This window comes from Babylonia areolata, chromosome 30, assembly GCF_041734735.1.
Source record: "Babylonia areolata isolate BAREFJ2019XMU chromosome 30, ASM4173473v1, whole genome shotgun sequence".
Lineage (NCBI taxonomy): Eukaryota > Metazoa > Mollusca > Gastropoda > Neogastropoda > Buccinidae > Babylonia > Babylonia areolata.
The window spans coordinates 14,442,461-14,467,460 of NC_134905.1; the positions used below are offsets into that span (position 1 = coordinate 14,442,461).

At 44.5% G+C, this 25,000-nt stretch overlaps 1 protein-coding gene across 1 annotated transcript in view; it reads right to left on the bottom strand.

Moving 5' to 3' along the window:
* LOC143275256 (uncharacterized) overlaps positions 1-25,000 on the bottom strand; it is a 95,940-nt gene that overhangs the window by 41,431 nt on the left and 29,509 nt on the right. Inside the window, exons 3-16 of the mRNA XM_076579232.1 lie at positions 24,151-24,195; positions 22,938-23,000; positions 18,688-18,810; positions 16,948-16,983; positions 14,077-14,139; positions 13,220-13,414; positions 12,370-12,423; positions 10,096-10,158; positions 9,273-9,317; positions 6,962-7,081; positions 3,502-3,706; positions 2,771-3,070; positions 1,997-2,175; positions 864-948 (exon numbers count right to left, since the gene is read on the bottom strand). Coding sequence (XP_076435347.1) covers positions 864-948; positions 1,997-2,175; positions 2,771-3,070; positions 3,502-3,706; positions 6,962-7,081; positions 9,273-9,317; positions 10,096-10,158; positions 12,370-12,423; positions 13,220-13,414; positions 14,077-14,139; positions 16,948-16,983; positions 18,688-18,810; positions 22,938-23,000; positions 24,151-24,195 — 1,576 coding nt within the window. The remainder of the gene's footprint in view (positions 1-863; positions 949-1,996; positions 2,176-2,770; positions 3,071-3,501; positions 3,707-6,961; positions 7,082-9,272; positions 9,318-10,095; positions 10,159-12,369; positions 12,424-13,219; positions 13,415-14,076; positions 14,140-16,947; positions 16,984-18,687; positions 18,811-22,937; positions 23,001-24,150; positions 24,196-25,000) is intronic.

Genomic DNA, 25,000 nt, shown 5'->3' on the forward strand with positions numbered 1-25,000 from the left:
GTTAGACACTGTGGTGTGCTGTACTAAACTGCATCATGCTGTATTAGTGTGCGGTGCAAGTTATTGTGGATTAGTAGACACTGAATCATCCTGTTCTTTTTGTGTGCAGTATATGTTATTGTGGATGGCTAGATGCTGTATTGTGCTGTATACTCCTGTCATCCTGTATTACCGCCCCCTTTTCAGTTGAATATTCCTTCCCCTGCCACTGATTTTCACAAATGATTTCGAATTAATGATAATAATAATCACCATTATGAGAAAAAAAATCATAACGCAAATAATGACAATAATAATGATAATATCATTTATTTTCAGTCTAATATCATCATCTTAGATGAGCAGACTATAAATGAATAAAGGAACGATGCTGAATTGTGCTGAATCATCCTGTATCAGTGTGTAGTGATGGTTATTGTGGATGGTTAGACACTGTGTTGTGCTGTATCAGTGTGTAGTGATGGTTATTGTGGATGGTTAGACACTGTATTCTGCTGTAATGGCGTGCAGTGAAGGTTATTGTGGATGGTTAGACACTGTATTGTGCTGTGTCAGTGTGTAGTGATGGTTATTGTGGATGGTTAGACACTGTGTTGTGATGAATCAGTGTGCAGTGAAGGTTACTGTGGATGGTTAGACACTGTATTGTGCTGTATCAGTGTGCAGTGAAGGTTATTGTGGATGGTTAGACACTGTATTGTGCTGTATCAGTGTGCAGTGATGGTTATTGTGGATGGTTAGACACTGTGTTGTGCTGAATGGCGTGCAGTGAAGGTTACTGTGGATGGTTAGACACTGTATTGTGCTGTATCAGTGTGTGTCAATGTGCATTGATGGTTACTGTGGATGGTTAAGACACCAACCTTCGGGTCCCTGGAGCACGGTGGCTTGGGCTGGCTCTCCTTTCAGACCTCTGTCTCCCTGTAACCCTGGCAACCCCTCTGTTCCCTGCACACACATGCACATAACACACATCATTCACACATACCCACCCCCACCCACACAACCCTCCTCCCAAAACTCCCTCCCTCCCCCACAAAAAACAGGCACATAAACACACAATTACTTCAAGATAAACACCTATTTACTTTCTTGTTGGGGATAATAAATTAGTCTGCATTCCATAATCTCCATACACACTCCTCTCTTTCTTTGTTTCTTTCTTTCCTTCATTGTCTTCATTTACTTCTTCCTTCCTCCCTCCTTTTCATTTCATTCTTCCTCCTCTTTCTTTCTTTCTTCCCCCCTTTCTCCCTCCTTCTCTTTTCCATTGACAGAACTAACCAAAGGTTCTTATCTCTCTCTCTTTCTTTCCTTCCTCCCTCCCTCCCTTCCATTCCTTCCTCCCTCCCACCCCTCCCTCCCTTCCATTCCTTCCTTCCTTCCTCCCTCCCTTCCTTCCATTCCTTCCTCCCTCCCCCCTTCCATTCCTTCCTCCCTCCCCCCTTCCTCCCTCCCTCCCTCCCTTCCATTCCTTCCTCCCTCCCCCCTTCCTTCCTCCCTCCCTTCCTTCCATTCCTTCCTCCCTCCCCTCCCACCCCCTCCCTCCCTTCCATTCCTTCCTCCCTCCCCCCTTCCTTCCTCCCTCTGTCCATCCTCCCCCCTCCCTCCCTTCCATTCCTTCCCCCCTCCCTCCCTTCCTCTGTCCATCCTCCCCCCCTCCCTCCCTTCCATTCCTTCCCCCCTCCCTCCCTTCCTCTGTCCATCCTCCCTCCCTTCCTTGTCCATCCTCCCTCCCTCCCTTCCTCCCCACCTCCCTCCCTCCTCCCTTTCTTTCCTTGCCCCTCTCCTCCTCCCTCCTTCTTTCCTTGCCCTCCTCCCTTCCTCCCTCCCCCCTTCCATCCTCCCTCCCTCCCCCCCAACTCCCTCCCTTCCGTTCCTTCCCCTCCTCCCTCCCATCCTTCTGTCCATCCATCTGTTCATCCATCCTCTCTCCCTCCCTTCCTCACTCCTCACCTCCCTTTCCTTTTCTCATTGCGACAGTGACATAACATACCGGAAGGCCGGGCAGACCAGGTAGTCCCGAAGATCCATCTTCACCGGGTTCTCCTTTGAGTCCCGGAAGACCGGACAAGCCTCTCTCGCCCGGCAATCCAGGGAGACCATCCAGACCCTGTGAGCCCTTCTCTCCCTTCATTCCCGGCAGACACAGGTCACAGGGGCCGCCAGCAAGACCTGAGTTGATGACGTGAAGGTGGGCGGGTTTTATTTTTTTTTAGTCAGGTGATGTTTGTGTGTGTGTGTGTGTGTGTGTGTGTGTGTGTGTGTGTGTGTGTGTGTCTGTGTGTGTTTGTGTGTGTGTGTGTGTGTGTGTGTTTTGTGTGTGTGTTGTCACTGGCGACATCATTGTCGTCATCATCATCATCATCATCAGTATCATCACTGTCTTTTTTTTCTTTTCTTTTCTTCCTCTCCTATCTTTCTTTCCGTCCTCCCTTCATTTTCTTCACCTCTTCCTTGATACACACACATACACAACACACACACACACACACACACACACACACACCCCCCACCACATACACACACAGCTCACCTCATCATCATCATCATCATCATCATCATCATCACTGACATCATTATGATCATCATCAGAAGAACCCTCTTACCCTTCTCTCCAGGCACACCAGGCTGTCATCATCATCATCATCATCGCCATCACAACGATCATCACCAAAGCCCCCTCACCCTTCTCTCCAGGCACACCAGGCTGTCATCATCATCATCATCATCATCGCCATCACAACGATCATCACCAAAGCCCCCTCACCCTTCTCTCCAGGCACACCAGGCTGGCCGTCACGCCCGGGCAGGCCGGAGAATCCCTGGTCTCCCTTGTCGCCCTTGGGACCCGGCAGACCTGGAAGTCCCTGGGAGGAATTCCCTGGCAGACCCGGCAGACCCACAGGACCTCGCTCTCCCTTCTGCCCCGGGATCCCGTCCAGACCGGACAGACCTGGGGGACCTCGCACTCCGGGGATGCTCAGACCCGGCTCTCCTGACATACCCGGCTCTCCTTTGATTCCTGGGCGGCCGGGGAGTCCTGGCCGTCCGTCCAAACCGGGAAGTCCTGGAACAATCATGGGGAGGGAACAATGCCTTGAGAATTTTTTTCATGCTAAACAAATGTGGTACTGATACGGTCACTCGAGTTACTGCTGTTCCAAAGATTCTGTATTGACTGTTTACAATGAGCAGACACAGTGCTGCTAAGATTTTTGATGCAACTATTCAATTGACCAGGAAGTCCTGAAAAAAATCATGGGAAGGGAACAATGTGTTGAGAAATTTCTTCATGCTGAACAAACTTACTGCTGATAAGGTTACTTGTATAGCTTTTTGAATTTTTTTTATTATTATCAATATTACAATTATTATCATTATTCTTTCTTCCTAGTATCATTATAATTATCATTATCATCACAATTATCATTATTATCACCATTATATAACTTCTTCTTGTCATTATTATTACCCATATAAAAGGGAGGCCACTCTCACCTGAGGGTCCACCGTCTCCCTGCTCTCCCTTGGGTCCGTCTCTGCCCTGGGGTCCGGGCTGACCTGGCACACCTCGTCCCCCCTCAGCACCCGGAAGGCCCCGCGGTCCGTCCTGCCCCGGAAGGCCCGGCAATCCAGGGTCACCAGGCAAGCCTGCTGGTCCTGTGTAACCCCTGGGGCCTGGCTCTCCCACTGCGCCTTTTCCCTGTAAGGTAGGTGTGAGTGAGAGGTGGGTAGGTAGGTGTGAGTGTGAGGTGGGTAGGTAGGTGTGAGTGTGAGGTGGGTAGGTAGGTGTGAGTGTGAGGTGGGTAGGTAGGTGTGAGTGTGAGGTGGGTAGGTAGGTGTGAGTGTGAGGTGGGTAGGTAGGTGTGATTGTGAGGTGGGTATGGAGGTATGACTGCTAGGTTGGTGTGACTGTGAGGTGGTTAGGTAGGTGTGATTGTGAGGTGGGTATGGAGGTATGACTGCTAGGTTGGTGTGACTGTGAGGTGGGTAGGTAGGTGTGATTGTGAGGTGGGTAGGTAGGTGTGAGTGTGAGGTGGGTAGGTAGGTGTGAGTGTGTGGTGGGTAGGTAGGTGTGAGTGTGAGGTGGGTAGGTAGGTGTGATTGTGAGGTGGGTAGGTAGGTGTGATTGTGAGGTGGGTAGGTAGGTGTGAGGTGGGTAGGTAGGTGTGATTGTGAGGTGGGTAGGTAGGTGTGATTGTGAGGTGGGTAGGTAGGTGTGATTGTGAGGTGGGTAGGTAGGTGTGAGTGTGAGGTGGGTAGGTAGGTGTGAGTGTGAGGTGGGTATGAAGGTATGACTGCTAGGTAGGTGTGATTGTGAGGTGGGTAGGTAGGTGTGAGTGTGAGGTGGGTAGGTAGGTGTGAGTGTGAGGTGGGTAGGTAGGTGTGAGTGTGAGGTGGGTAGGTAGGTGTGATTGTGAGGTGGGTATGGAGGTATGACTGCTAGGTAGGTGTGATTGTGAGGTGGGTAGGTAGGTGTGATTGTGAGGTGGGTAGGTAGGTGTGAGTGTGAGGTGGGTAGGTAGGTGTGAGTGTGAGGTGGTTAGGTAGGTGTGAGTGTGAGGTGGGTAGGTAGGTGTGAGTGTGAGGTGGTTAGGTAGGTGTGAGTGTGAGGTGGGTAGGTAGGTGTGATTGTGAGGTGGTTAGGTAGGTGTGATTGTGAGGTGGGTAGGTAGGTGTGATTGTGAGGTGTGATTGTGAGGTGGGTAGGTAGGTGTGATTGTGAGGTGGGTAGGTAGGTGTGAGTGTGAGGTGGGTAGGTAGGTGTGATTGTGAGGTGGTTAGGTAGGTGTGATTGTGAGGTGGGTAGGTAGGTGTTAGGTAGGTGTGATTGTGAGGTGGGTAGGTAGGTGTGAGTGTGAGGTGGTTAGGTAGGTGTTAGGTAGGTGTGATTGTGAGGTGGGTAGGTAGGTGTGATTGTGAGGTGGGTAGGTAGGTGTGAGTGTGAGGTGGTTAGGTAGGTGTGAGTGTGAGGTGGGTAGGTAGGTGTGAGTGTGAGGTGGGTAGGTAGGTGTGATTGTGAGGTGGGTAGGTAGGTGTGATTGTGAGGTGGGTAGGTAGGTGTGATTGTTAGGTGGGTAGGTAGGTGTGATTGTGAGGTGTGATTGTGAGGTGGGTAGGTAGGTGTGATTGTGAGGTGGGTAGGTAGGTGTGAGTGTGAGGTGGGTAGGTAGGTGTGATTGTGAGGTGGTTAGGTAGGTGTGATTGTGAGGTGGGTAGGTAGGTGTTAGGTAGGTGTGATTGTGAGGTGGGTAGGTAGGTGTGAGTGTGAGGTGGTTAGGTAGGTGTTAGGTAGGTGTGATTGTGAGGTGGGTAGGTAGGTGTGATTGTGAGGTGGGTAGGCAGGTGTTAGGTAGGTGTGAGTGTGAGGTGGGTAGGTAGGTATGATTGTGAGGTGGGTAGGTAGGTGTTAGGTAGGTGTGATTGTGAGGTGGGTAGGTAGGTGTGATTGTGAGGTGGGTAGGCAGGTGTTAGGTAGGTGTGAGTGTGAGGTGGTTAGGTAGGTGTGAGTGTGAGGTGGTTAGGTAGGTGTGATTGTGAGGTGGGTAGGTAGGTGTGATTGTGAGGTGGGTAGGCAGGTGTTAGGTAGGTGTGAGTGTGAGGTGGTTAGGTAGGTGTGATTGTGAGGTGGTTAGGTAGGTGTGAGTGTGAGGTGGGTAGGTAGGTGTGATTGTGAGGTGGGTATGGAGGTATGACTGCTAGGTAGGTGTGATTGTGAGGTGGTTAGGTAGGTGTGAGTGTGAGGTGGGTAGGTAGGTGTGAGTGTGAGGTGGTTAGGTAGGTGTGATTGTGAGGTGGGTAGGTGGGTGTGATTGTGAGGTGGTTAGGTAGGTGTGAGTGTGAGGTGGTTAGGTAGGTGTGATTGTGAGGTGGGTAGGTGGGTGTGATTGTGAGGTGGGTAGGTAGGTGTGAGTGTGAGGTGGTTAGGTAGGTGTGATTGTGAGGTGGTTAGGTAGGTGTGATTGTGAGGCGGGTAGGTAGGTGTGAGTGTGAGGTGGTTAGGTAGGTGTGAGTGTGAGGTGGGTAGGTAGGTGTGATTGTGAGGTGGTTAGGTAGGTGTGATTGTGAGGTGGGTAGGTAGGTGTGATTGTGAGGTGGGTAGGTAGGTGTTAGGTAGGTGTGGTTGTGAGGTGGGTATGGAGGTATGACTGCTAGGTAGGTGTGATTGTGAGGTGGGTAGGTAGGTGTTAGGTAGGTGTGATTGTGAGGTGGGTAAGTAGGTGTGATTGTGAGGTGGTTAGGTAAGTGTGATTCAGAGTAGGTTAGGTAGGTAGGCAGGTAGAAGGGGAGTGGAAAGGTTGGTACTGTATTGTATTATGTTGGATTACATTGGACTGGACTGGACTGGATTGCATTGCATTGCACTGTATTTTACTGTACTGCATTATATTGCATTATACTGCATGGTACTGTATTGTACTGTATTGTATTGAATTGCGCTGCACTGCATTGCGTTGCATTGTTCTGCACTGCATTCGATTGTTTTGATTGGACAATGCCAACATTTGTTCAATTTTATAATCAGGTTCTCAGCAATTGGATGATGCCAACATTTGTACCATATGATAATCAGGTTCTCGGTGATTGGACAATGCTAACATTTGTTCCGTAGCATAATCAGGTTCACAGAGTCTGGACGATGCCAACATTTCCTTCACAGCCATTGGACGATGCCAACATTTCCTTCACAGCCATTGGACGATACCATCATTTCCTTCACAGTGATTGGACGATACCAACATTTCCTTCACAGCCATTGGACGATGCCAACATTTCCTTCACAGCCATTGGACGATGCCAACATTTCCTTCACAGCCATTGGACGATGCCAACATTTCCTTCACAGCGATTGGACGATGCCAACATTTCCTTCACAGCCACTGGACGACGCCATCATTTCCTTCACAGCGACTGGACGACGCCATCATTTCCTTCACAACCATTAGACGATGCTTACCCCTGGCCTTCCCGGAGGTCCCTGCGGTCCTGACGGTCCGTCCAATCCGGGTATGCCTCGTTCTCCTTTCATTCCGATCAGGCCTGGCAGACCTGGCAGTCCATCCATACCACGGTCGCCCTGCACAGAAGCACAAGAAATACTGATGACAGTAGCAATGATAATAATAATAATAATAATGATAACAACAACAACAACAATAATAAAAAGGATAATAATAATAACAATAATAATGCTGATAATGACAATAACAATTGTTATGATATCATTGAGTATGACACTATTCAATAAACATCACGTTGAGTTTTTCAGCATGCATGAGCAGGGCTCTTGCCTGGTCACAAAGTTTGGAAAGAAAGTTCAAGTTTACGTGTGTGTGTTGTTGTTTTTTAGTAACTGTTTTCAACATTTAACCTGTGTGAAGTCTGCTTTAGTTTCAGTTTCAGTTTCAGTTTCAGTCTCTCAAGGAGGTGTCACTGCGTTCGGACAAATCCATACATGCTACACCACATCTGCTAGGCAGATGCCTGACTTGCAGCAAAACCCAACGCGCTCTGTCAGGCCTCAAGTGCATGCATATACATTTTGTGTACCTATCAAACCTCAAAGCCTGTGACACAGACATCGCTTCCTGGGAAACTGATGCCCTTGACCGCTGTCGCTGGAGGATGCTGTGCTCTAGTGGCATAAAGACGTTTGAAAACAAGAGAATGCTGGCCATTAAGGAGAAGCGTGAGCGAAGGAAGCAGGGCTCAACTTCTGGAGATGTTTTCCCTTGCAACACCCGTGGGAAGTGCTACGCATCCAGAATCGGCCTCTTCTCCCATATGGGGACACACACCGACAGATAAGCCTGCCTGCCTACTCATCCGTCGGACTGACAGGAGACTCCATCACCTATCTGAGTGGATTTCTTCTATGTAACTTTGCCAGAGGGCAACACTCTCGTTGCCATGGGATTCTGGATGCGCAGCACTTCTCACAGGTGTTGCAAGGGAAAACGTCTCCAGAAGTTGAGCCCTGCTTCCTTCGCTCATGTTTCTCCTTAATAGCCAGCATTCTCTTTGTTTTCAAACGTCTTTATGCCACTAGAGCACAGCATCCTATTTCTTCTATGTAATTTTGCCAGAGGGTAACACTCTCATTGCCATGGGTTCTTTTTCAGTGCGCTATTTGCGCGCTGCAAACGGGACCTTGGTTTATCATCTCATCCAAAGAACTGACTGGATGCTCAGTTCAATTCTCCAGTCAAACCTTGGGAGAAAGGGCGCCAGCGGGATTTGAACACAGACCCTCACAGACTCTTTATTGGCAGGTGAGCGTCTTAACCATTCCGCCACCTTCCTCCTGTCCACACAGATTTACAGCAATGGTAATAATGATAAAAATAATAACTGGTATGATATCATAAGAGTACGAAACCATTTCTTTGATATCAAGTTTAGTTTTTCAGCATGTGCAGGGTTCTTGCCTCGTCATAGTCAACCAGCAGACTGCAAGGCACTTATAAATAAAGTTCCAGTTTATGTAGTGTTTTTTTTTAATGACTAGTTTTCATCACTTAACCTGTGTGTAGTCTGCTTTATAATAATAATAATAATAATTTGAATACAGATACATGAATAGACAAACTTTATTGTCTATACTTTGGTACAGAGATATCCTTTTTTGGCAGCAGCACGTGTCCAACATAATAACAAACAAATAAAATGTATGAAAAATAAAAAGACAATTTGAATGGCACCAAACAGAAATAGCTGTATACAAATAAACAAAAAAAAATAATGATAAAATATATACAAATAACAACAATGATAAAAGTACTACTTTAACTACTTCTATTTCTGCAACTACTAAATAAACATCATGGCACCGCTTGAGACTATCTTCAAAAACAGGGCAACACGTTTCACTCACAACAATCATTGACATTCTAATTAACCCTAACATCAGATAACACCAATCAGCTCACAGCACTGCTTGAGACGACCTTCAACAAAAAGGGCTACATGTCTTTCACTAGCAACACTCAATGACACACTTATCAACTCTTTCCATACGAACGGCGAAAGAGACGACATTAACAGCGTTTCACCCCAATTACCATCATCAAAATATTGCAAGCGGAAGGCTCTTATATACTGAAGACGTGAATGTTGACAAAGAATACCACAATTCTGACGACGGAAGCTAAAGGTTGGGTCATTCAGACACCCACTGGACATCCGAGGGGTTTGTGCAGAGGAGAAGAGAGGACTGGCCGTACTGAGTGAGTTAACTAATCAACACTAATGAACACCAATCAACTCACCTTCATTCCAGGGAGACCAGGATTTCCAGGAAAACCTTGTTTGCCCTGCGTTACGAAAAAGGAACATGTCGTAACTACTGGCTTGGGTGTGTGTTTCTATACCTGTCAGAAACTTAGCAACTCAACATGCACGGTATATGTGTCTCTACATCTGTCTATATAACTTAACAACACAACTTACACAGTATCGGTGTGTGTTTCTCTACCTGTCAGTGACTTTACAAAAAAACATACATTGTATATGTGTGTGTTACTATATCTGTTAATGACTTAACAAAAGAACATACATAATATATGTGTGTATATCTATATCTGTCTGTAAATTTACAACATAATGTACATGGTATATGTGTGTGTATCTATAACTGTCTATAACTTAACAACAAAACGTACATTGTGTATGTGTGTGTATCTTTATCTGTCAATAATTTAACAACAACACATACACGGTATAGGTGTCTTATCTGTCTATAAATTAACCACACAACATACTTGGAACAGGCATGTGTTTCTATGTCTGTCAGTAACTGAACAATACAACAAATATGGTATTTCTGTGTGTGTTTCTATGTCTGTCTATATATAACTTAACAAAACAAGGACACACACACACACACACACACACACACACGCACGCACATACACACTATTATCACTTCAAGTGGAAACACATTCAACTGAAGACAACATGCACACACACACACACACACACACACACACACACACACACACACACACACACACACACACACACACACACACACACACACACACACACACACACACACACACACACACACACCGACCAACAATGGCAACCTACCCGAGGTCCAGCAATTCCGGGTACTCCTTTTTCTCCCAGCATTCCTTTGGGTCCGGGTAGACCCTGAAACACCATATTTCTTCGGTTTCAAGGCGGTGCTGCTTTATGAAAGAAATAAAAGGTGGGTATAAAAAAGGGAGCAGATTCCTCATTTACATATAAGAATTCCTCATTAACATATAAGAATTCTTCATTTATATATAAGAATCAAGAATATTTAATCCTTTCACCCCTTTTGGGGCATGGAGGATATTATACTACAGCAACAGTATTTTACACCATGATTAAACATAAACAATTAAAATAAAACATAACTATCAGAAACAGAATACAAACTATATGAAACACAACATAAATGATGACAGTATTTTTCTGGTAATAAACCTCAGGATAGATCAGACTATGTTGCTCATCTTTGTAACATTACTTAAGTTCAACCAAACCGTCTAGGCTGCATGAAATAAATTACATAGAAAGTCTCTTCCAAGAAGAAAAATTCAACAATCGTTGGCCTTTTTTTTTCCCCCACTTATCGAGCCTGCCAAAGGAATGATGAATTTCAGTTCCTCAAGGAGGCATCACTGCGTTCAGACAAATCCATATACTCTACACCACATCTGCAAGGCAGATACCTGAGCGGCACCATAACCCAACGCGCTTTGTCAGGAAAGCGCATGCACATTTATTTGTTTACCTGATTATTCGTTTACCTACCTTGAGTGGATCTCTTCTACAGAATTTTGCCAGAGAACAACACTGTCATTGCCATGTTTTCTTCTTGTTTTTTTGTTTTTTTTTCAGTGCGCCAAATACATGCTGCACCTGGGACCTCGGTTTATCATTTCATCCGAATGACTTCAACGCTCAGTTTGATTATTCCAGTCAAACTTGGGAGAAAGGGCAAGGAGCGGGATTCGAACCCAGACCCTCAAGGAGTCTGTATTGGCAGATGAGCATCTTAACCATTCTGCCACCTCAGAACCTTCTTCTTTTTCTTCTTCTTCTGCATTCGAGGGCTGCAAATCCCACGTTCACTCGTATGCACACAAGTGGGCTTTTACGTGTATGACCGTTTTTACCCCGCCATGTAGGCAGCCATACTCCATTTTCGGGGGTGTGCATGCTGGGTATGTTCTTGTTTCCATAACCCACTGAACGCCGACATGGATTACGGGATCTTTAACGTGCGTATTTGATCTTCTGCTTGCATATACACACGAAGGGGGTTCAGGTACTAGCAGGTCTGCACATATGTTGACCTGGGAGATCGGAAAAATCTCCACCCTTCACCCACCAGGCACCGTCACCGTGATTCGAACCCGGGAACGCTTTAACCACTCGGCTATTGCGCCCGTCACACCTCAGAATCAAAATATTTGTATTTGTATTTGTATTTCTTTTTATCACAACAGATTTCTCTGTGTGAGATTCGGGCTGCTCTCCCCACGGAGAGCGCGTCGCTATGCTACAGCGCCACCCATTTTTTTGTATTTTTTCCTGCGTGCAGTTTTATTTGTTTTTCCTATCGCAGTGGATTTTTCTACAGAATTTTGCCAGGAACAACCCTTTTCTTGCCATGGGTTCTTTTACGTGCGCTAAGTGCATGCTGCACACGGGACCTCAGTTTATCGTCTCATCCGAATGACTAGCATCCAGACCACCACTCAAGGTCTAGTGGAGGGGGAGAAAATATTGGCGGCTGAGCCGTGATTCGAACCAGCGCGCTCAGATTCTCTAGCTTCCTAGGCGGACGCGTTACCTCTAGGCCATCACTCCACATAAATAAGAATACCTTTAAAGCGTGGTGATGTCTGTGATACATACAAATTACAAGCAAAATGATAAAAATTTGGCATACAACATACACGTAACAAAATAACACTCAACTCAGTCATAGCAAAGCAAGTCCAATAACTTTCCATCATTTAAAACACGCACATACATACGTGCACGCACACACCCGCCCATATCCAAGCACCCATGCACACTTATTGTATATTCACATGCTCACATATTCAATGAATATAGTGGTGAAATCAATATAAATTAATACTAATCTGTAAAACATACAACCAAACTTTAAACAGACATGGCATAGGAAGGAGCATCAGTTTCAGGCATGAAAACATCCATGTAAGTCATAAAAACATCAGTTACATCATCACTAGGATCAGCATCTTTATCGTAAAATTGGACATCTCAGCTCAAAATCAAGTATAAGTTAAATTAAAGAGATTAGATCACGAGTAAATTAAAGCGACAAAGTGTACATACCCTGCGACCTTGTTCACCAGGATAACCAGGCTCTCCACTATCACCCTTCATTCCCTGTGGCAAAAAACAAACAAGTGTCATCTTCAGTCTCTCTCTCTCTCTCTCTCTCTCTCTCTCTCTCTCTCTGTCTCTCTCTCAGATACCTGACAAATGCATGGACTGTTGAGAGGCTTCCATAGGTATGTATATAACATTAGCCTAAAAACAAAATGAAACCAGATAAATAAACAAAATGAACAGATATGTAAATACATTAAAATATGAAAGACGCACAGAAGGCAAATGGTTACACTGAACAAACAAGGACGATGGACTATGTTTAACATCGTACAAACATGCAAACAAACAAACAGCATTATACATACATATAAACACTTTTTAAGTACATGAAAATATGCAGAAAGGAGCACAGAAAAGAAGAAGAAAAGAAGAGAGAAAATGGACCAAAAAAACAACAAAAAAACCTATTGAACAAGACAAAGAAAATGATCATACATTTAACAAAAAGAAACACACACAAAAAAACTGCACTTAAAAATCCATTTGTACCAATAACAAAAAAACAAAAAAAAAAAAAGCCAGAATATTTCTATTTCATTTTCCTCAACCTCATTATCAATTCAAAGAAGATATCTTTTAAATTTCAATAATCATAATGATACAACAACAGCAACATTAATAATAACAACAATGTTAAGAAGAAGAAGAAGAAAGAGAAGAAGAATTTTTCACAAAACAAAAAAAATGAATGAACAAATAAAAGATCGATTTTAATAATAATCACACACACAATTTTTTTTTTTCCAAACATTTCCACAAGGCCAACTCTTCCTGCACTATATATACCCACCGGGTCACCATCTTCTCCAGGTTCTCCCCGTGGGCCCGGCGGTCCATGGATGAACTCAGTCGGGCCCTGGTCAAAGGACCCGGACAACCCTGGGGGACCTGGTTCGCCCTTGTCTCCCCTGGGGCCTTGACCTCCGCGCAGACTGACTCCGTTGGATCCCTTCTCTCCCTTCATCCCGTCCGTCCCGGGCAGGCCCTGTGTGGCAACAAGATGAAATAAAATGGTGTGGCTGCTGGACCATGAAAAAACGAAGTTAAAAAATATCATAGTATGTGGTGTAAAAAAAAAAAAAAAAAAAAAATCAAAGGGCACCTTTTGAAGAAGATAAAACGATGTTTCGACTCTTTCTAGACAAAAACAAGGCTTTGAGTCTTACACACACACACACACACACAGATTTTAAGAAAGAAACAACAGACACATAAATATATATGCAGACAAAAAAACAACAAAAAACACGGACACACACACACACACACACACACATTTTAAGAAAGAAACAACAACAGACACACAGACATATATGCAGACAAAAAAACAACAAAAACATGGACACACACACACACACACACACACACACAAGAGAACAAATAAAACAACAACAACAACCAGAGAGCATGAAAAAAACAACCAAGGGTAAGAGACACAAGAAAAATTTGTCAGTTAAAACCGAGAAAGTGAGACAACAGATAACAGTGAGAGAAAGATGGTAACAGAGCCACAGATAAACAGACAACAGGAACAACAACAACAAAAAAGATAAGAAGAAAACGAAGAATAAGAAGAACAACAATAATAATAATGATAATAACAATTAAACACACACAAAAAAACTCATGAAAACTTTTTTCTCTCACATCGATTCCAGGCAAGCCAGGTTCTCCTTTGGGTCCAATAGGTCCATCAGCTCCAGGGGCTCCCTGATAAACATGGCATACATTACAAACATTCCTCGCGAAAAAAAAAAAATCACTCCACTGACTTCCATGACAGTGGACAAAAAAAAAAAAGAAAAAAAAAAGGAAAAGAAAAAAGCAAAAAAGCAATTCCCTCAATCTTCATGACACAAGTGTTGGTTTGATTAAACAAATATTCATTCAGGCAATGCACACTACAAACAAAAAAATACAAAATAAAAAAAAAACAGTTCCCTCAATCCCTTCTGGATCACAAGTGTTGGTTTGATTAAACAAATATTCATTCAGGCAATGCACACTACAAACAAAAAAAGAAAAGAAAAAAAAACAAAAACAATTCCCTCAATCCTCATGACACATGTGTTGGTTTAATTAAACAAATATTTATTCAGGCAATACACACTACAAACAAAACAAAACAAACAAACAAAAAAAGCAATCCCCTCAATCATCAGGATACAAGTGTTGGTTTTGTCAAACTTTTTTTTTTCTTTTCAGAAAACATCTTAAACATGCACACATAAACTGCAGTGCAATAACAGCTTATAATTATCACTCTTCAACCAAGAGGGGCATCACAGTCTTGAGAACACATTGATACACCAACCTGACTTACTTGTCAGTGACTTGGGAGTGTACGGAAAACACAAAACCTTTTGTTTGTTTGTTCTCAGAAAAGAATTTTGCTTGTACAAAGGAATACAAAGCTTGTCAGTAACTTGGAGTGTACGGAAAACACAAAAACTTTTTGTTTGTTTGTTCTGAGAAAAGAATTTTGCTTGTTCAAAGGAATACAAACTTGTCAGTAACTTGGAGTGTACGGAAAACACAAAAACTTTTGTTTGTTTGTTCTCAGAAAGGAATTTTGCTTGTACAAAGGAATACAAAGCTTGTCAGTGACTTGGGAGTGTACGGAAAACACAAAACCTTTTGTTTGTTTGTTCTCAGAAAAGAATTTTGCTTGTACAAAGGAATACAAAGCTTGTCAGTGACTTGGGAGTGTATGGAAACACAAAAACTTTTGTTTGTTTGTTCTCAGAAAAGAATTTTGCTTGTACAAAGGAATACAAAGCTTGTCAGTGACTTGGGAGTGTACGGAAAACACAAAAACTTTTGTTTGTTTGTTCTCAGAAAAGAATTTTGCTTGTACAAAGGAATACAAAGCTTGTCAGTAACTTGGAGTGTACGGAAAACACAAAAACTTTTGTTTGTTTGTTCTCAGAAAGGAATTTTGCTTGTTCAAAGGAATACAAACTTGTCAGTAACTTGGAGTGTATGGAAACACAAAACCTTTTGTTTGTTTGTTCTCAGAAAAGAATTTTGCTTGTACAAAGGAATACAAAGCTTGTCAGTGACTTGGGAGTGTATGGAAACACAAAACCTTTTGTTTGTTTGTTCTCAGAAAAGAATTTTGCTTGTACAAAGGAATACAAAGCTTGTCAGTGACTTGGGAGTGTATGGAAACACAAAACCTTTTGTTTGTTTGTTCTCAGAAAAGAATTTTGCTTGTACAAAGGAATACAAAGCTTGTCAGTGACTTGGGAGTGTATGGAAACACAAAACCTTTTGTTTGTTTGTTCTCAGAAAAGAATTTTGCTTGTACAAAGGAATACAAAGCTTGTCAGTAACTTGGAGTGTATGGAAACACAAAACCTTTTGTTTGTTTGTTCTCAGAAAGGAATTTTGCTTGCACAAAGGAATTTGTGTACAAGCTAGTCAGTAACTTGGAGTGTACTGGAAACACAAAACCTTTTGTTTGTTTGTTCTCAGAAAAGAATTTTGCTTGTACAAAGGAATACAAAGCTTGTCAGTGACTTGGGAGTGTATGGAAACACAAAACCTTTTGTTTGTTTGTTCTCAGAAAGGAATTTTGCTTGTACAAAGGAATTTGTGTACAAGCTAGTCAGTAACTTGGAGTGTACGGAAAACACAAAAACTTTTGTTTGTTCTGAGAAAGAAATTTTGCTTGTACAAAGGAATACAAACTTGTCAGTAACTCAGAGTCTACAGAAAACACAAAACCTTTTGTTTGTCAGTTCTGGGAATGGGATTTTGCATACACAAAGGAATAAGCTTATCAGTAACTTGGAGCATTGGGAAACACAAAACCATTTGTTTGTTGGCTCTGAGAGTGGGAATTTACTTATGAAAAGAAATGCAAGTTTGTGTTTTGTTGGAAGCAGATTGTATGCAGGGGAAGAAAATGAAGAAAGAAAGAAAAAAAAAAAGTGGAAGAGGAGGAAGGTGAATAAAGTGAGTAGAAAATGGACTAGAAAACCTACTTAATAAGAAGAAAAAAAAGGGGGTGGGGGTAACTGGAAGGTTGGATACTTCTCTCCCCCTCCCCCCTCATCCCCCACACTAAGCAGAGCAGAAAGCTTTTTTTTTTTTTTAATTTAAAAAAAAGATTTTTCATTCTGCCAAAGTAAAGAAATATATTTTTTAAAGGATCAATGTTGATAAGCAGAACAACTGCAACAGTCATTTATAATTCTCTGCATGTTTGTCATACAATTCGTGAAAGTTAACTCTGTGTGTGTGTGTGTGAGTGTGTGTGCATGCGTGTCTATGTCTGTGTGACTATGTGTGTGTCTCTCTCTCTGTCTGTTTGTCTGTGTGTGTGGGTGTATGTGTGTCTGCGTGTGTCTGTGTGTTTGTGTGTGTGGCTGTGTCTGCATCAGTGTATGCGAGTGTGTGCATGCCCCTTTGTGTGAATACTCATGTATGTGTATTTGTGCACAGGAAGACTGACATACAGACAGGCAGACAGTCAGACAGACAGACCGACAGAAAAACACAGCTCTCACTTACAGGTAAGCCAGGGAATCCTGAAGGACCTTGTTCTCCCTGAAAAAAAGCCATCATAAACATTATCATCATCGTCATAAAAATCCTCATCACCAGCATGATCATCATCCAACAAAATCATCGTCATTACTGTTGTCATCGTCGTCATCATCACCACCACCACCACCACCACCACCACCATCGGTGTCATCATCAAAATCATTGTTGTCATGATCACTGTCATGGTCATCTCCTCCACCACCGGCATAATCATCACCATCATCATCATCATCACCACCATCATCATCAACTTATCATTTTCACTCCGTACCTTCAAAAGGTTTCTTCCTCTCTTCTTTCTTTGTTCGTGGGCTGCAGCTCTCACGTTCACTCGTATGTACACGAGTGGGCTTTTACGTGTATGACCGTTTTTACCCCCGCCTTGTAGGCAGCCATACTCTGTTTTCGGGGGGTTAAAAAAAAAAGGTTTAAAGGTTGTGTAGGTCCCCTAACCTTTTATGACCATTGTGTCAAGGCGAGGCCTAAACTTCTACTTCGCCCATTTTTATTAAATCTTCCCCAATGATGGACGTCAGGTGTCCATTCACACATTCAGAATAAACAGCCTTTCCCAGGGATACACAGCTACAGAAACCTGATCACTGGTTCACAAGGAACGGAAATCAAACGCCTCTTCTCCACTCTGGGTGGGACGCTCACTCAGTCTGGCTCCGCGACTAGGCTATTACTGTCGTCAGTAGGGGGCTTAGTAGGTGGTGTCCTAAGAACGATAAATCAGAAGAAAAAAAAACCCACTACTGAACACCACCGAAGTGACTCAGCAGCAGTGCAGGGTCTACTCTGGTGTGTGGCCTCCTGGTGACCTAACATCGATGATTCCCTGTGGACTGCCGATGCTGGGACTGTGACAGTCCTGGGTGTGGCTGTGTATAGGGGACTCAGAATGAGCGGCGTGGGAGTAATGCCACTGAAATGGTGCGCACACACACACACACACACACACACACACACACACACACACACACACACACAGAGGCATATTCCTAATTGCTCAAACTCACTCTCAAACTCTCTCTCTCTCTGACACAAACAGAACCCCCCCCCTCCCCTCCACACACACACACACACACAAGTATGCAAACACCATCCCACCATACCCCCATGACACACCACCCTTCACACAAACCCCCACCCCTAACAATCCCTGTCTACACCCCTCTCCCACCCACCCCCACCCCATTACACACCACCCTTCACACAAACCCCCACCCCCAACAACCCCTGTCTACACCCCTCCTCCCACCCACATCCACCCCATCACACACCACCCTTCACAAAAACCCCCACCCCCAACAACCCCTGTCTACACCCCTCCTCCCACCCACCCCCACCCCATCACACACCACCCTTCACACAAACCCCCACCCCCAACAACCCCTGTCTACACCCCTCTCCCACCCACATCCACCCCATCACACACCACCCTTCACACAAACCCCCACCCCCAACAACCCCTGTCTACACCCCTCCTCCCACCCACCCCCACCCCATCACACACCACCCTTCAAACAAACCCCCACCCCTACCACCAACCACCACCACCACCCACCACCACCCACCACCAACAACCACCACCACCAACAACCACCACCACCACCACCACCACCAACCACCACCACCACCACCACACAAACTCTCCGACAGTGACCGCGAGGCCAGCAATGGATCGGGAAGTGACCGAACCTTCTGTCCCTTGACCAGCGGCATGCCCAGGGCCGCGTCACCCTTGGCTCCCTTGGGGCCGGGTGTGCCGGGTCTGCCCTCCAAGCCGGGTAGACCAGGTAAGCCGGGTGAGCCAGGGTCTCCCTGCAAGAGTCACAGGTCACTATAGCATCGACGATAACAACTATAATAACAAAAACCATAACATCATCGTCATCTGTTGTTGTTGTTTTTCCAAAACAGCAAGAACATCATCATCATCTGTTGTTTTTTTCCAAAACAGCAAGAAAATCATCATCATCTGTTGTTGTTTTTCCAAAACAGCAAGAAAACCATCATCATCTGTTGTTGTTTTTCCAAAACAGCAAGAACATCATCATCATCTGTTGTTGTTTTTTCCAAAACAGCAAAAACATCATCATCATCTGTTGTTTTCCAAAACAGCAAAAACATCATCATCATCTGTTGTTTTCCAAAACAGCAAGAACATCATCATCATCTGTTGTTGTTTTCAAAAACAGCAAGAACATCATCATCATCTGTTGTTTTTTCCAAAACAGCAAGAACATCATCATCATCTGTTGTTTTCCAAAACAGCAAGAACATCATCATCATCTGTTGTTTTTTTCCAAAACAGCAAGAACATCATCATCATCTGTTGTTTTTTCCTGAGTGTTGTGTTGTGTTGTGTGTTGTGTTGTGTGTTGTGTTGTGTTGTGTTGTGTGTTGTGTTGTGTTGTGTTGTGTTGTGTTGTTGTGTTGTGTTGTGTTGTGTTGTGTTGTGTTGTTGTGTTGTGTTGTGTTGTGTGTTGTGTTGTGTTGTGTGTTTGGAGGTGAGGGGAGAGATAGAGAGAGAGACAGGGGGGGGGGTTAGAAAGAATGAGAGAGAGAAATAGACATGGAGAGACAAGGAGAGGATATGGACAGAGAGAGAGAGAGAGAGAGAAGAGAGAGACAGGGGGAAGGTGGGGGGAAGGGGGGGGGAGAGAATAGGAGAGAGAAATAGGTAGGGAGAAAGAGAGAGAGAGAGTGTGTGTGTGTGTGTGAGTGAGTGTGTGTGTGTGTGTGTGTTTGTGTGTGTGGGGGAGAGAGAGAGAGAGAGACAGAGACAGAGACAGAGAGATATCAGTGTGTGAAGGATTACAAACCGATAAACAACAACAACAACAACAAAAAACAAAAAAAAACCCATTAAAAAAACAGCCAATACTTGAATGGTTCACAACACTCATGAATCAAACACAATGTGAAATTCTCAAAATGCATAAACACACACACACACACACACATATTATCAACAAACAAACAAACAAACAAAAATCCCACTCATCGTCACCTACACCACAGGAGGCAACCATTTCTGGTTGACCTGCAAGTCTGGCAGCTAGCAGACATCAGTGCACCAAGACACATCTCTCAGTTTCAGTTTCAGTTTCTCAAGGAGGTGTCACTGTAATTGGACAAATCCGTAATTGCTACACCACACCTGCTAAGCAGATACCTGACAGCGGCTCGACCCAACGCATTTTGTCAGGCCTTGAGTGCATGCTTCTTCTTCTTTTGCCTTCACTCGTATGCACACCAGTGGGCTTTTATGTGTATGACCGTTTTTACCCCGCCATGTAGGCAGCCATACTCCGTTTTCAGGGGGGGGTGCATGCTGGGTATGTTCTCGTTTCCATAACCCACCGAACGCTGACATGGATTACAGGATCTTTAACGTGCCTATTTGATCTTCTGCTTGCATATACACACGAAGGGGGTTCAGGCACTAGCAAGTCTGCACATATGTTGACCTGGGAGATCGTAAAAAATCTCCACCCTTTACCCACCAGGCGCCATCACCATGATTCGAACCCGGGACCCTCAGATTGACAGTCCAACGCTTTAACCACTCAGCTACTGCGCCCGTCGAGTGCATGCATATATTTGTGCACCTGTCAGAGTGGACTTCCCTTACAAAATTTTGTACCAGGGCAACCCTTTTCTTGCCGTGGGTTCTTTTACAGTGTGCCGAGTGCCTGCTGCATGTGGGACCTCGGTTCATGGTCTCAACCGAATGACTTGACGCTCACTTTGATTTTCCAGTTAAACTTGGGAGAAAGGGCTGAGAACGGGATCTGAACCCAGGCCCTCACGGACACTGTAGTATTGGCAGATAAGTGACTCTTAACCATTCAGCCACCTTGCTCCTTCATCTGTCGGAGCCTGCCTGTGTGCTGGTAGCTGGCCAGAAACAGCGGGAGAAAAGGGCAGGAGAAGGATTCGAGCCCAGACCCTCACTAACACTGTATGGGCAGATGAAGCATCTTAACCATTCAGCCACCTTGCTCCTCAATCTCTCAGAGCCTGGCCAGAAGCAGAGGGAGAAAAGGGCGAGAGCAGGATTCGAACCCAGACCCTAAAGGACACTCCAGTGCTGGCAGATAAGCATCTTAACCATTCAGCCACTTTGCTCCTCAACCTCTGGGAGCCTGTGTGCTGGAAGCCAGCCAGAAGCAGACTCAGCAGTGCAGGTTGGGGACAAGGGGGGGCTGGGGGGGGGGGGGCAGATGGGCTGTGGGGCGGGGAGGGGAGATAAGATAAAGGGGAGGAGGACATGCCTGATTGAACTTCACGGATGGTTTGTCAGCTCTGCCTGCCATCCTATTCAGCTCCCTCCACCCTCCCTCCACCTCCACCCCTTGTACGCCCCTCTCCCTACACATTACTTTTTTTTTCTCTCTCTCTCTCTCTCCTTTCTTCCTTCCTTCCTTCTGTCACTACCTTCCTCCCCTTCCTTCTTCCTCCTTCCCTCCTTCCTTCCTTTCCCTTCCCCCTACTTCCTTCCTTCCTTCTGTCACTACCTTCCTCCCCTTCCTTCTTCCTCCTTCCCTCCTTCCTTCCTCCCTCCCTCCCTATTTCCCACCCTTCCCTCCTTCCTTCCTTTCCCTTCCCCCTACTTCCTTTCTTCCTTCCTTCTCTTCTTTCTCCCTTCCTTCCTTCCTATTTCCCTCCCTCCTTCCCTCCTTCCTTCTTTCCTCGACTCTTTCCTGCCTTTCCCTTCCCCCTCCCTCCTTCCTCTCTATTTCCTTCCTTCCCTCCTTCCTTTCCTTCCTTCCATCCTTCCTCCCTCCCTTCTCTTCTTTCTCCCTTCCTTCCTTCCTATTTCCCTCCCTCCTTCCTTCCTTCCTCCCAGCTGGCCTATACTACCACTATCCACTGATTCCCTGGCAAAACCCTGCAGACTGATATATATATATATATATATATATATATATATATATATGTATGTATGTATCCTCTGTTGCTAGCGCCAGGTGTGGGTGGGTAGGGGGTGTAGGGGGCGGAAGTGGGGTGGGAGGGAGAGGGGGGGGGGTCTGATTGCTGCTGGATCAAAGGGTGGGTTCGAATCTTTTAGCCTGAAGATATTCTGGTCTGTGTGTGTGTGTGTGTGTGTGTGTGTGTGTGTCTGTTTGTTTGGTCTGTCTGTCTGCCTGCCTGTCTGTCTCTTTCTCTCTGCTTCTTTCCCTCCCTTGGGTTTACTTATCACCCTTTCTGTGTGTGTGTGTGTGTGTGTGTGTGTGCGTGTGTGTCTGTTTCTCCCTCTCTCTCCCTCTCTCTATCGCTCTCTATCTTTTACACACACACACAAACACACACACACACACACACACACAAACACACACACTAATATCAAAAGACATTCAACTAACAAAAAAATAAATAAATAAAATATTAAAAATATATAAATATATATATATATAAATTTTCAAAAAATATATTAATAATAATAAATATAAAAACAAAACCATAACACAACACCAGAAGAAACCCCAGTAAACCCACTGCACAAACATGTCCGTCTCTTGCCTGTGTGCTGTTAACAACCGCATCAAGAAACCGCTCACACACACACACATACACAAACACATTTGTAACACTTCTGTGCTTAAACACATCAGTCTTTTACCTATGTGCTGTTACAACTGCGTCATGAAAGTGCTCACACACACACATGCACACACACACTCAACATACTTGTAACACTACTACGTTCTTACAGTCTCTTACCTGTGTGCCTTTACAACCATGTCAAGAAAAGCATGTGCGCACAAACGCGCGCGCACACACACACACACACACACACACTTGTAACACTATGTTTAAACGCAGCGATCTCTTACCTGTGTGCCATTTCAACCGCGTCAAGAAAGCGTGCACGTGCGCGCACGCGCACACACACACACACATTTGTAACACTTCTATGTTTAGGCATATCAGTCTCTTACCTGTGTGCCGTTACAGCCGTCAAGACCGGGTGGACCTCTGGGGCCGGCAGATCCGGGAAAACCCTGAATAATCATTATCATCATCATTATTATTATTGTTATCATCATCACTATCATCATCATTATCATCATCATCATCATAATTATCATCATCATATCATCACAATTATTATCAACACCACAGTTATCATCATCATAAACATCATAATCACAATCATCTTAAATAGCATATCTATATGGTTCTTTCAAACCTATAAAAGACTTTACAATAAAATGTCATTCAATCACACCCACATACACTCCTCCCCCCCTCCCCTACTCACACACCTCACTCACACACACACACACCTCAAACACACACACACACACACACACCTCACTCACACACATACACACCTCACTCACACACACACACACACACACACACACACACGCACACACACACACACACACACACACACACACCTCACTCACACACACACACACCTCACTCACACACACACACACCTCAAACACACACACACACACACACACACACACACACACACACACACACACACGGCAGAACCCTGAGCATCATGACCAGCAGTTATTACCTGTGATTGTCACCAGAGATACTTCTACAACAACCAATATAATAAGATACTTTCAAATGGTTAATGCCTGTTTTTTTAATCACAAATATTTTCCACTATCTTTTTATTTCTAACAACCAGCAATCATTACTTTTTACTATTACCACTGATATTTCTTTATAAACAATCAATATTAGTCTACATAATGAAGGATATTTTTTTCCCTTACAATAAACACCTGTCTGTAATACCAGTCCTTTTAACTCTCTCCATACGAACGGCGAAAGAGACGACGTTAACAGCGTTTCTCCCCAATTACCACCATCAAAATATTACAAGCGGAAGGCTCTTACACTGAAGAGGTGAATGCTGACAAAGAATACCACAATTCTGATGACGGAAGCTAAAGGTTGGGTCATTCAGACACCCACTGGACATCCGAGGGGTCTGTGTAGAGGAGAAGAGAGGACTGGCCGTACTGAGTGAGTTAATCATAGTTTTTTAACACTAACCACCAACAATTATGTAACTTATACTGAACAGTCAGTACTCTTTTAAGTTGTGAAACGTGCAGGTGTGATTGCAAAATATAACATCTCAGGTAGTAATAAAGAGGACAGTGTCAGGGGGATACTCACAGGAATACCGTTGATACCGGGGAAGCCTGGAACGCCCATCTTACCCTGTGGAAAAGAAAATGAAACCATCATTGTATGTTGTCAGTTTATCCTCTCAGACTCCCCACATGCCCCCCAACCACACACACACACACACACACACACACACACACACACACACAATCATGCACGCACGCATGCAAACATGCATGCACACATACACACAGAGCTACACTCCTCCCCACTCACTTCAACATATGCACACTTTCATGCATGCACGCACACACACACACACACACACATACACACATACACACAGAGCTACACTCCCCACTCACTTCAACATATGCATACTTTCACACAAACACACACACACACACACATACACGCATGCATGCACACACAGAAAGCAACACACCCCACTCACATCACCATAAGCACACTTTCACACACACACACACACACACACACACACACACACACACACACACACACAGTCATACACATACACACACACACACACACATACACGCATGCATGCACACACAGAAAGCAACACACCCCACTCACATCACCATAAGCACACTTTCACACACACACACACACACACACACACACACACACACACACACACACACACAGTCATACACATACACACACACACACACACACATACACACATTCATATTCATTTACACATACATAGACACACATATGCACACACACACTCACACATATGCACACACATGAATACACACACACACATGACACACTCACACACACACACAGGCGCGCGCGTGCACGTGCGCGCACACACGCATGCACACACGCATGCATGCACACACACATGTATGCATGAACACATAAACAT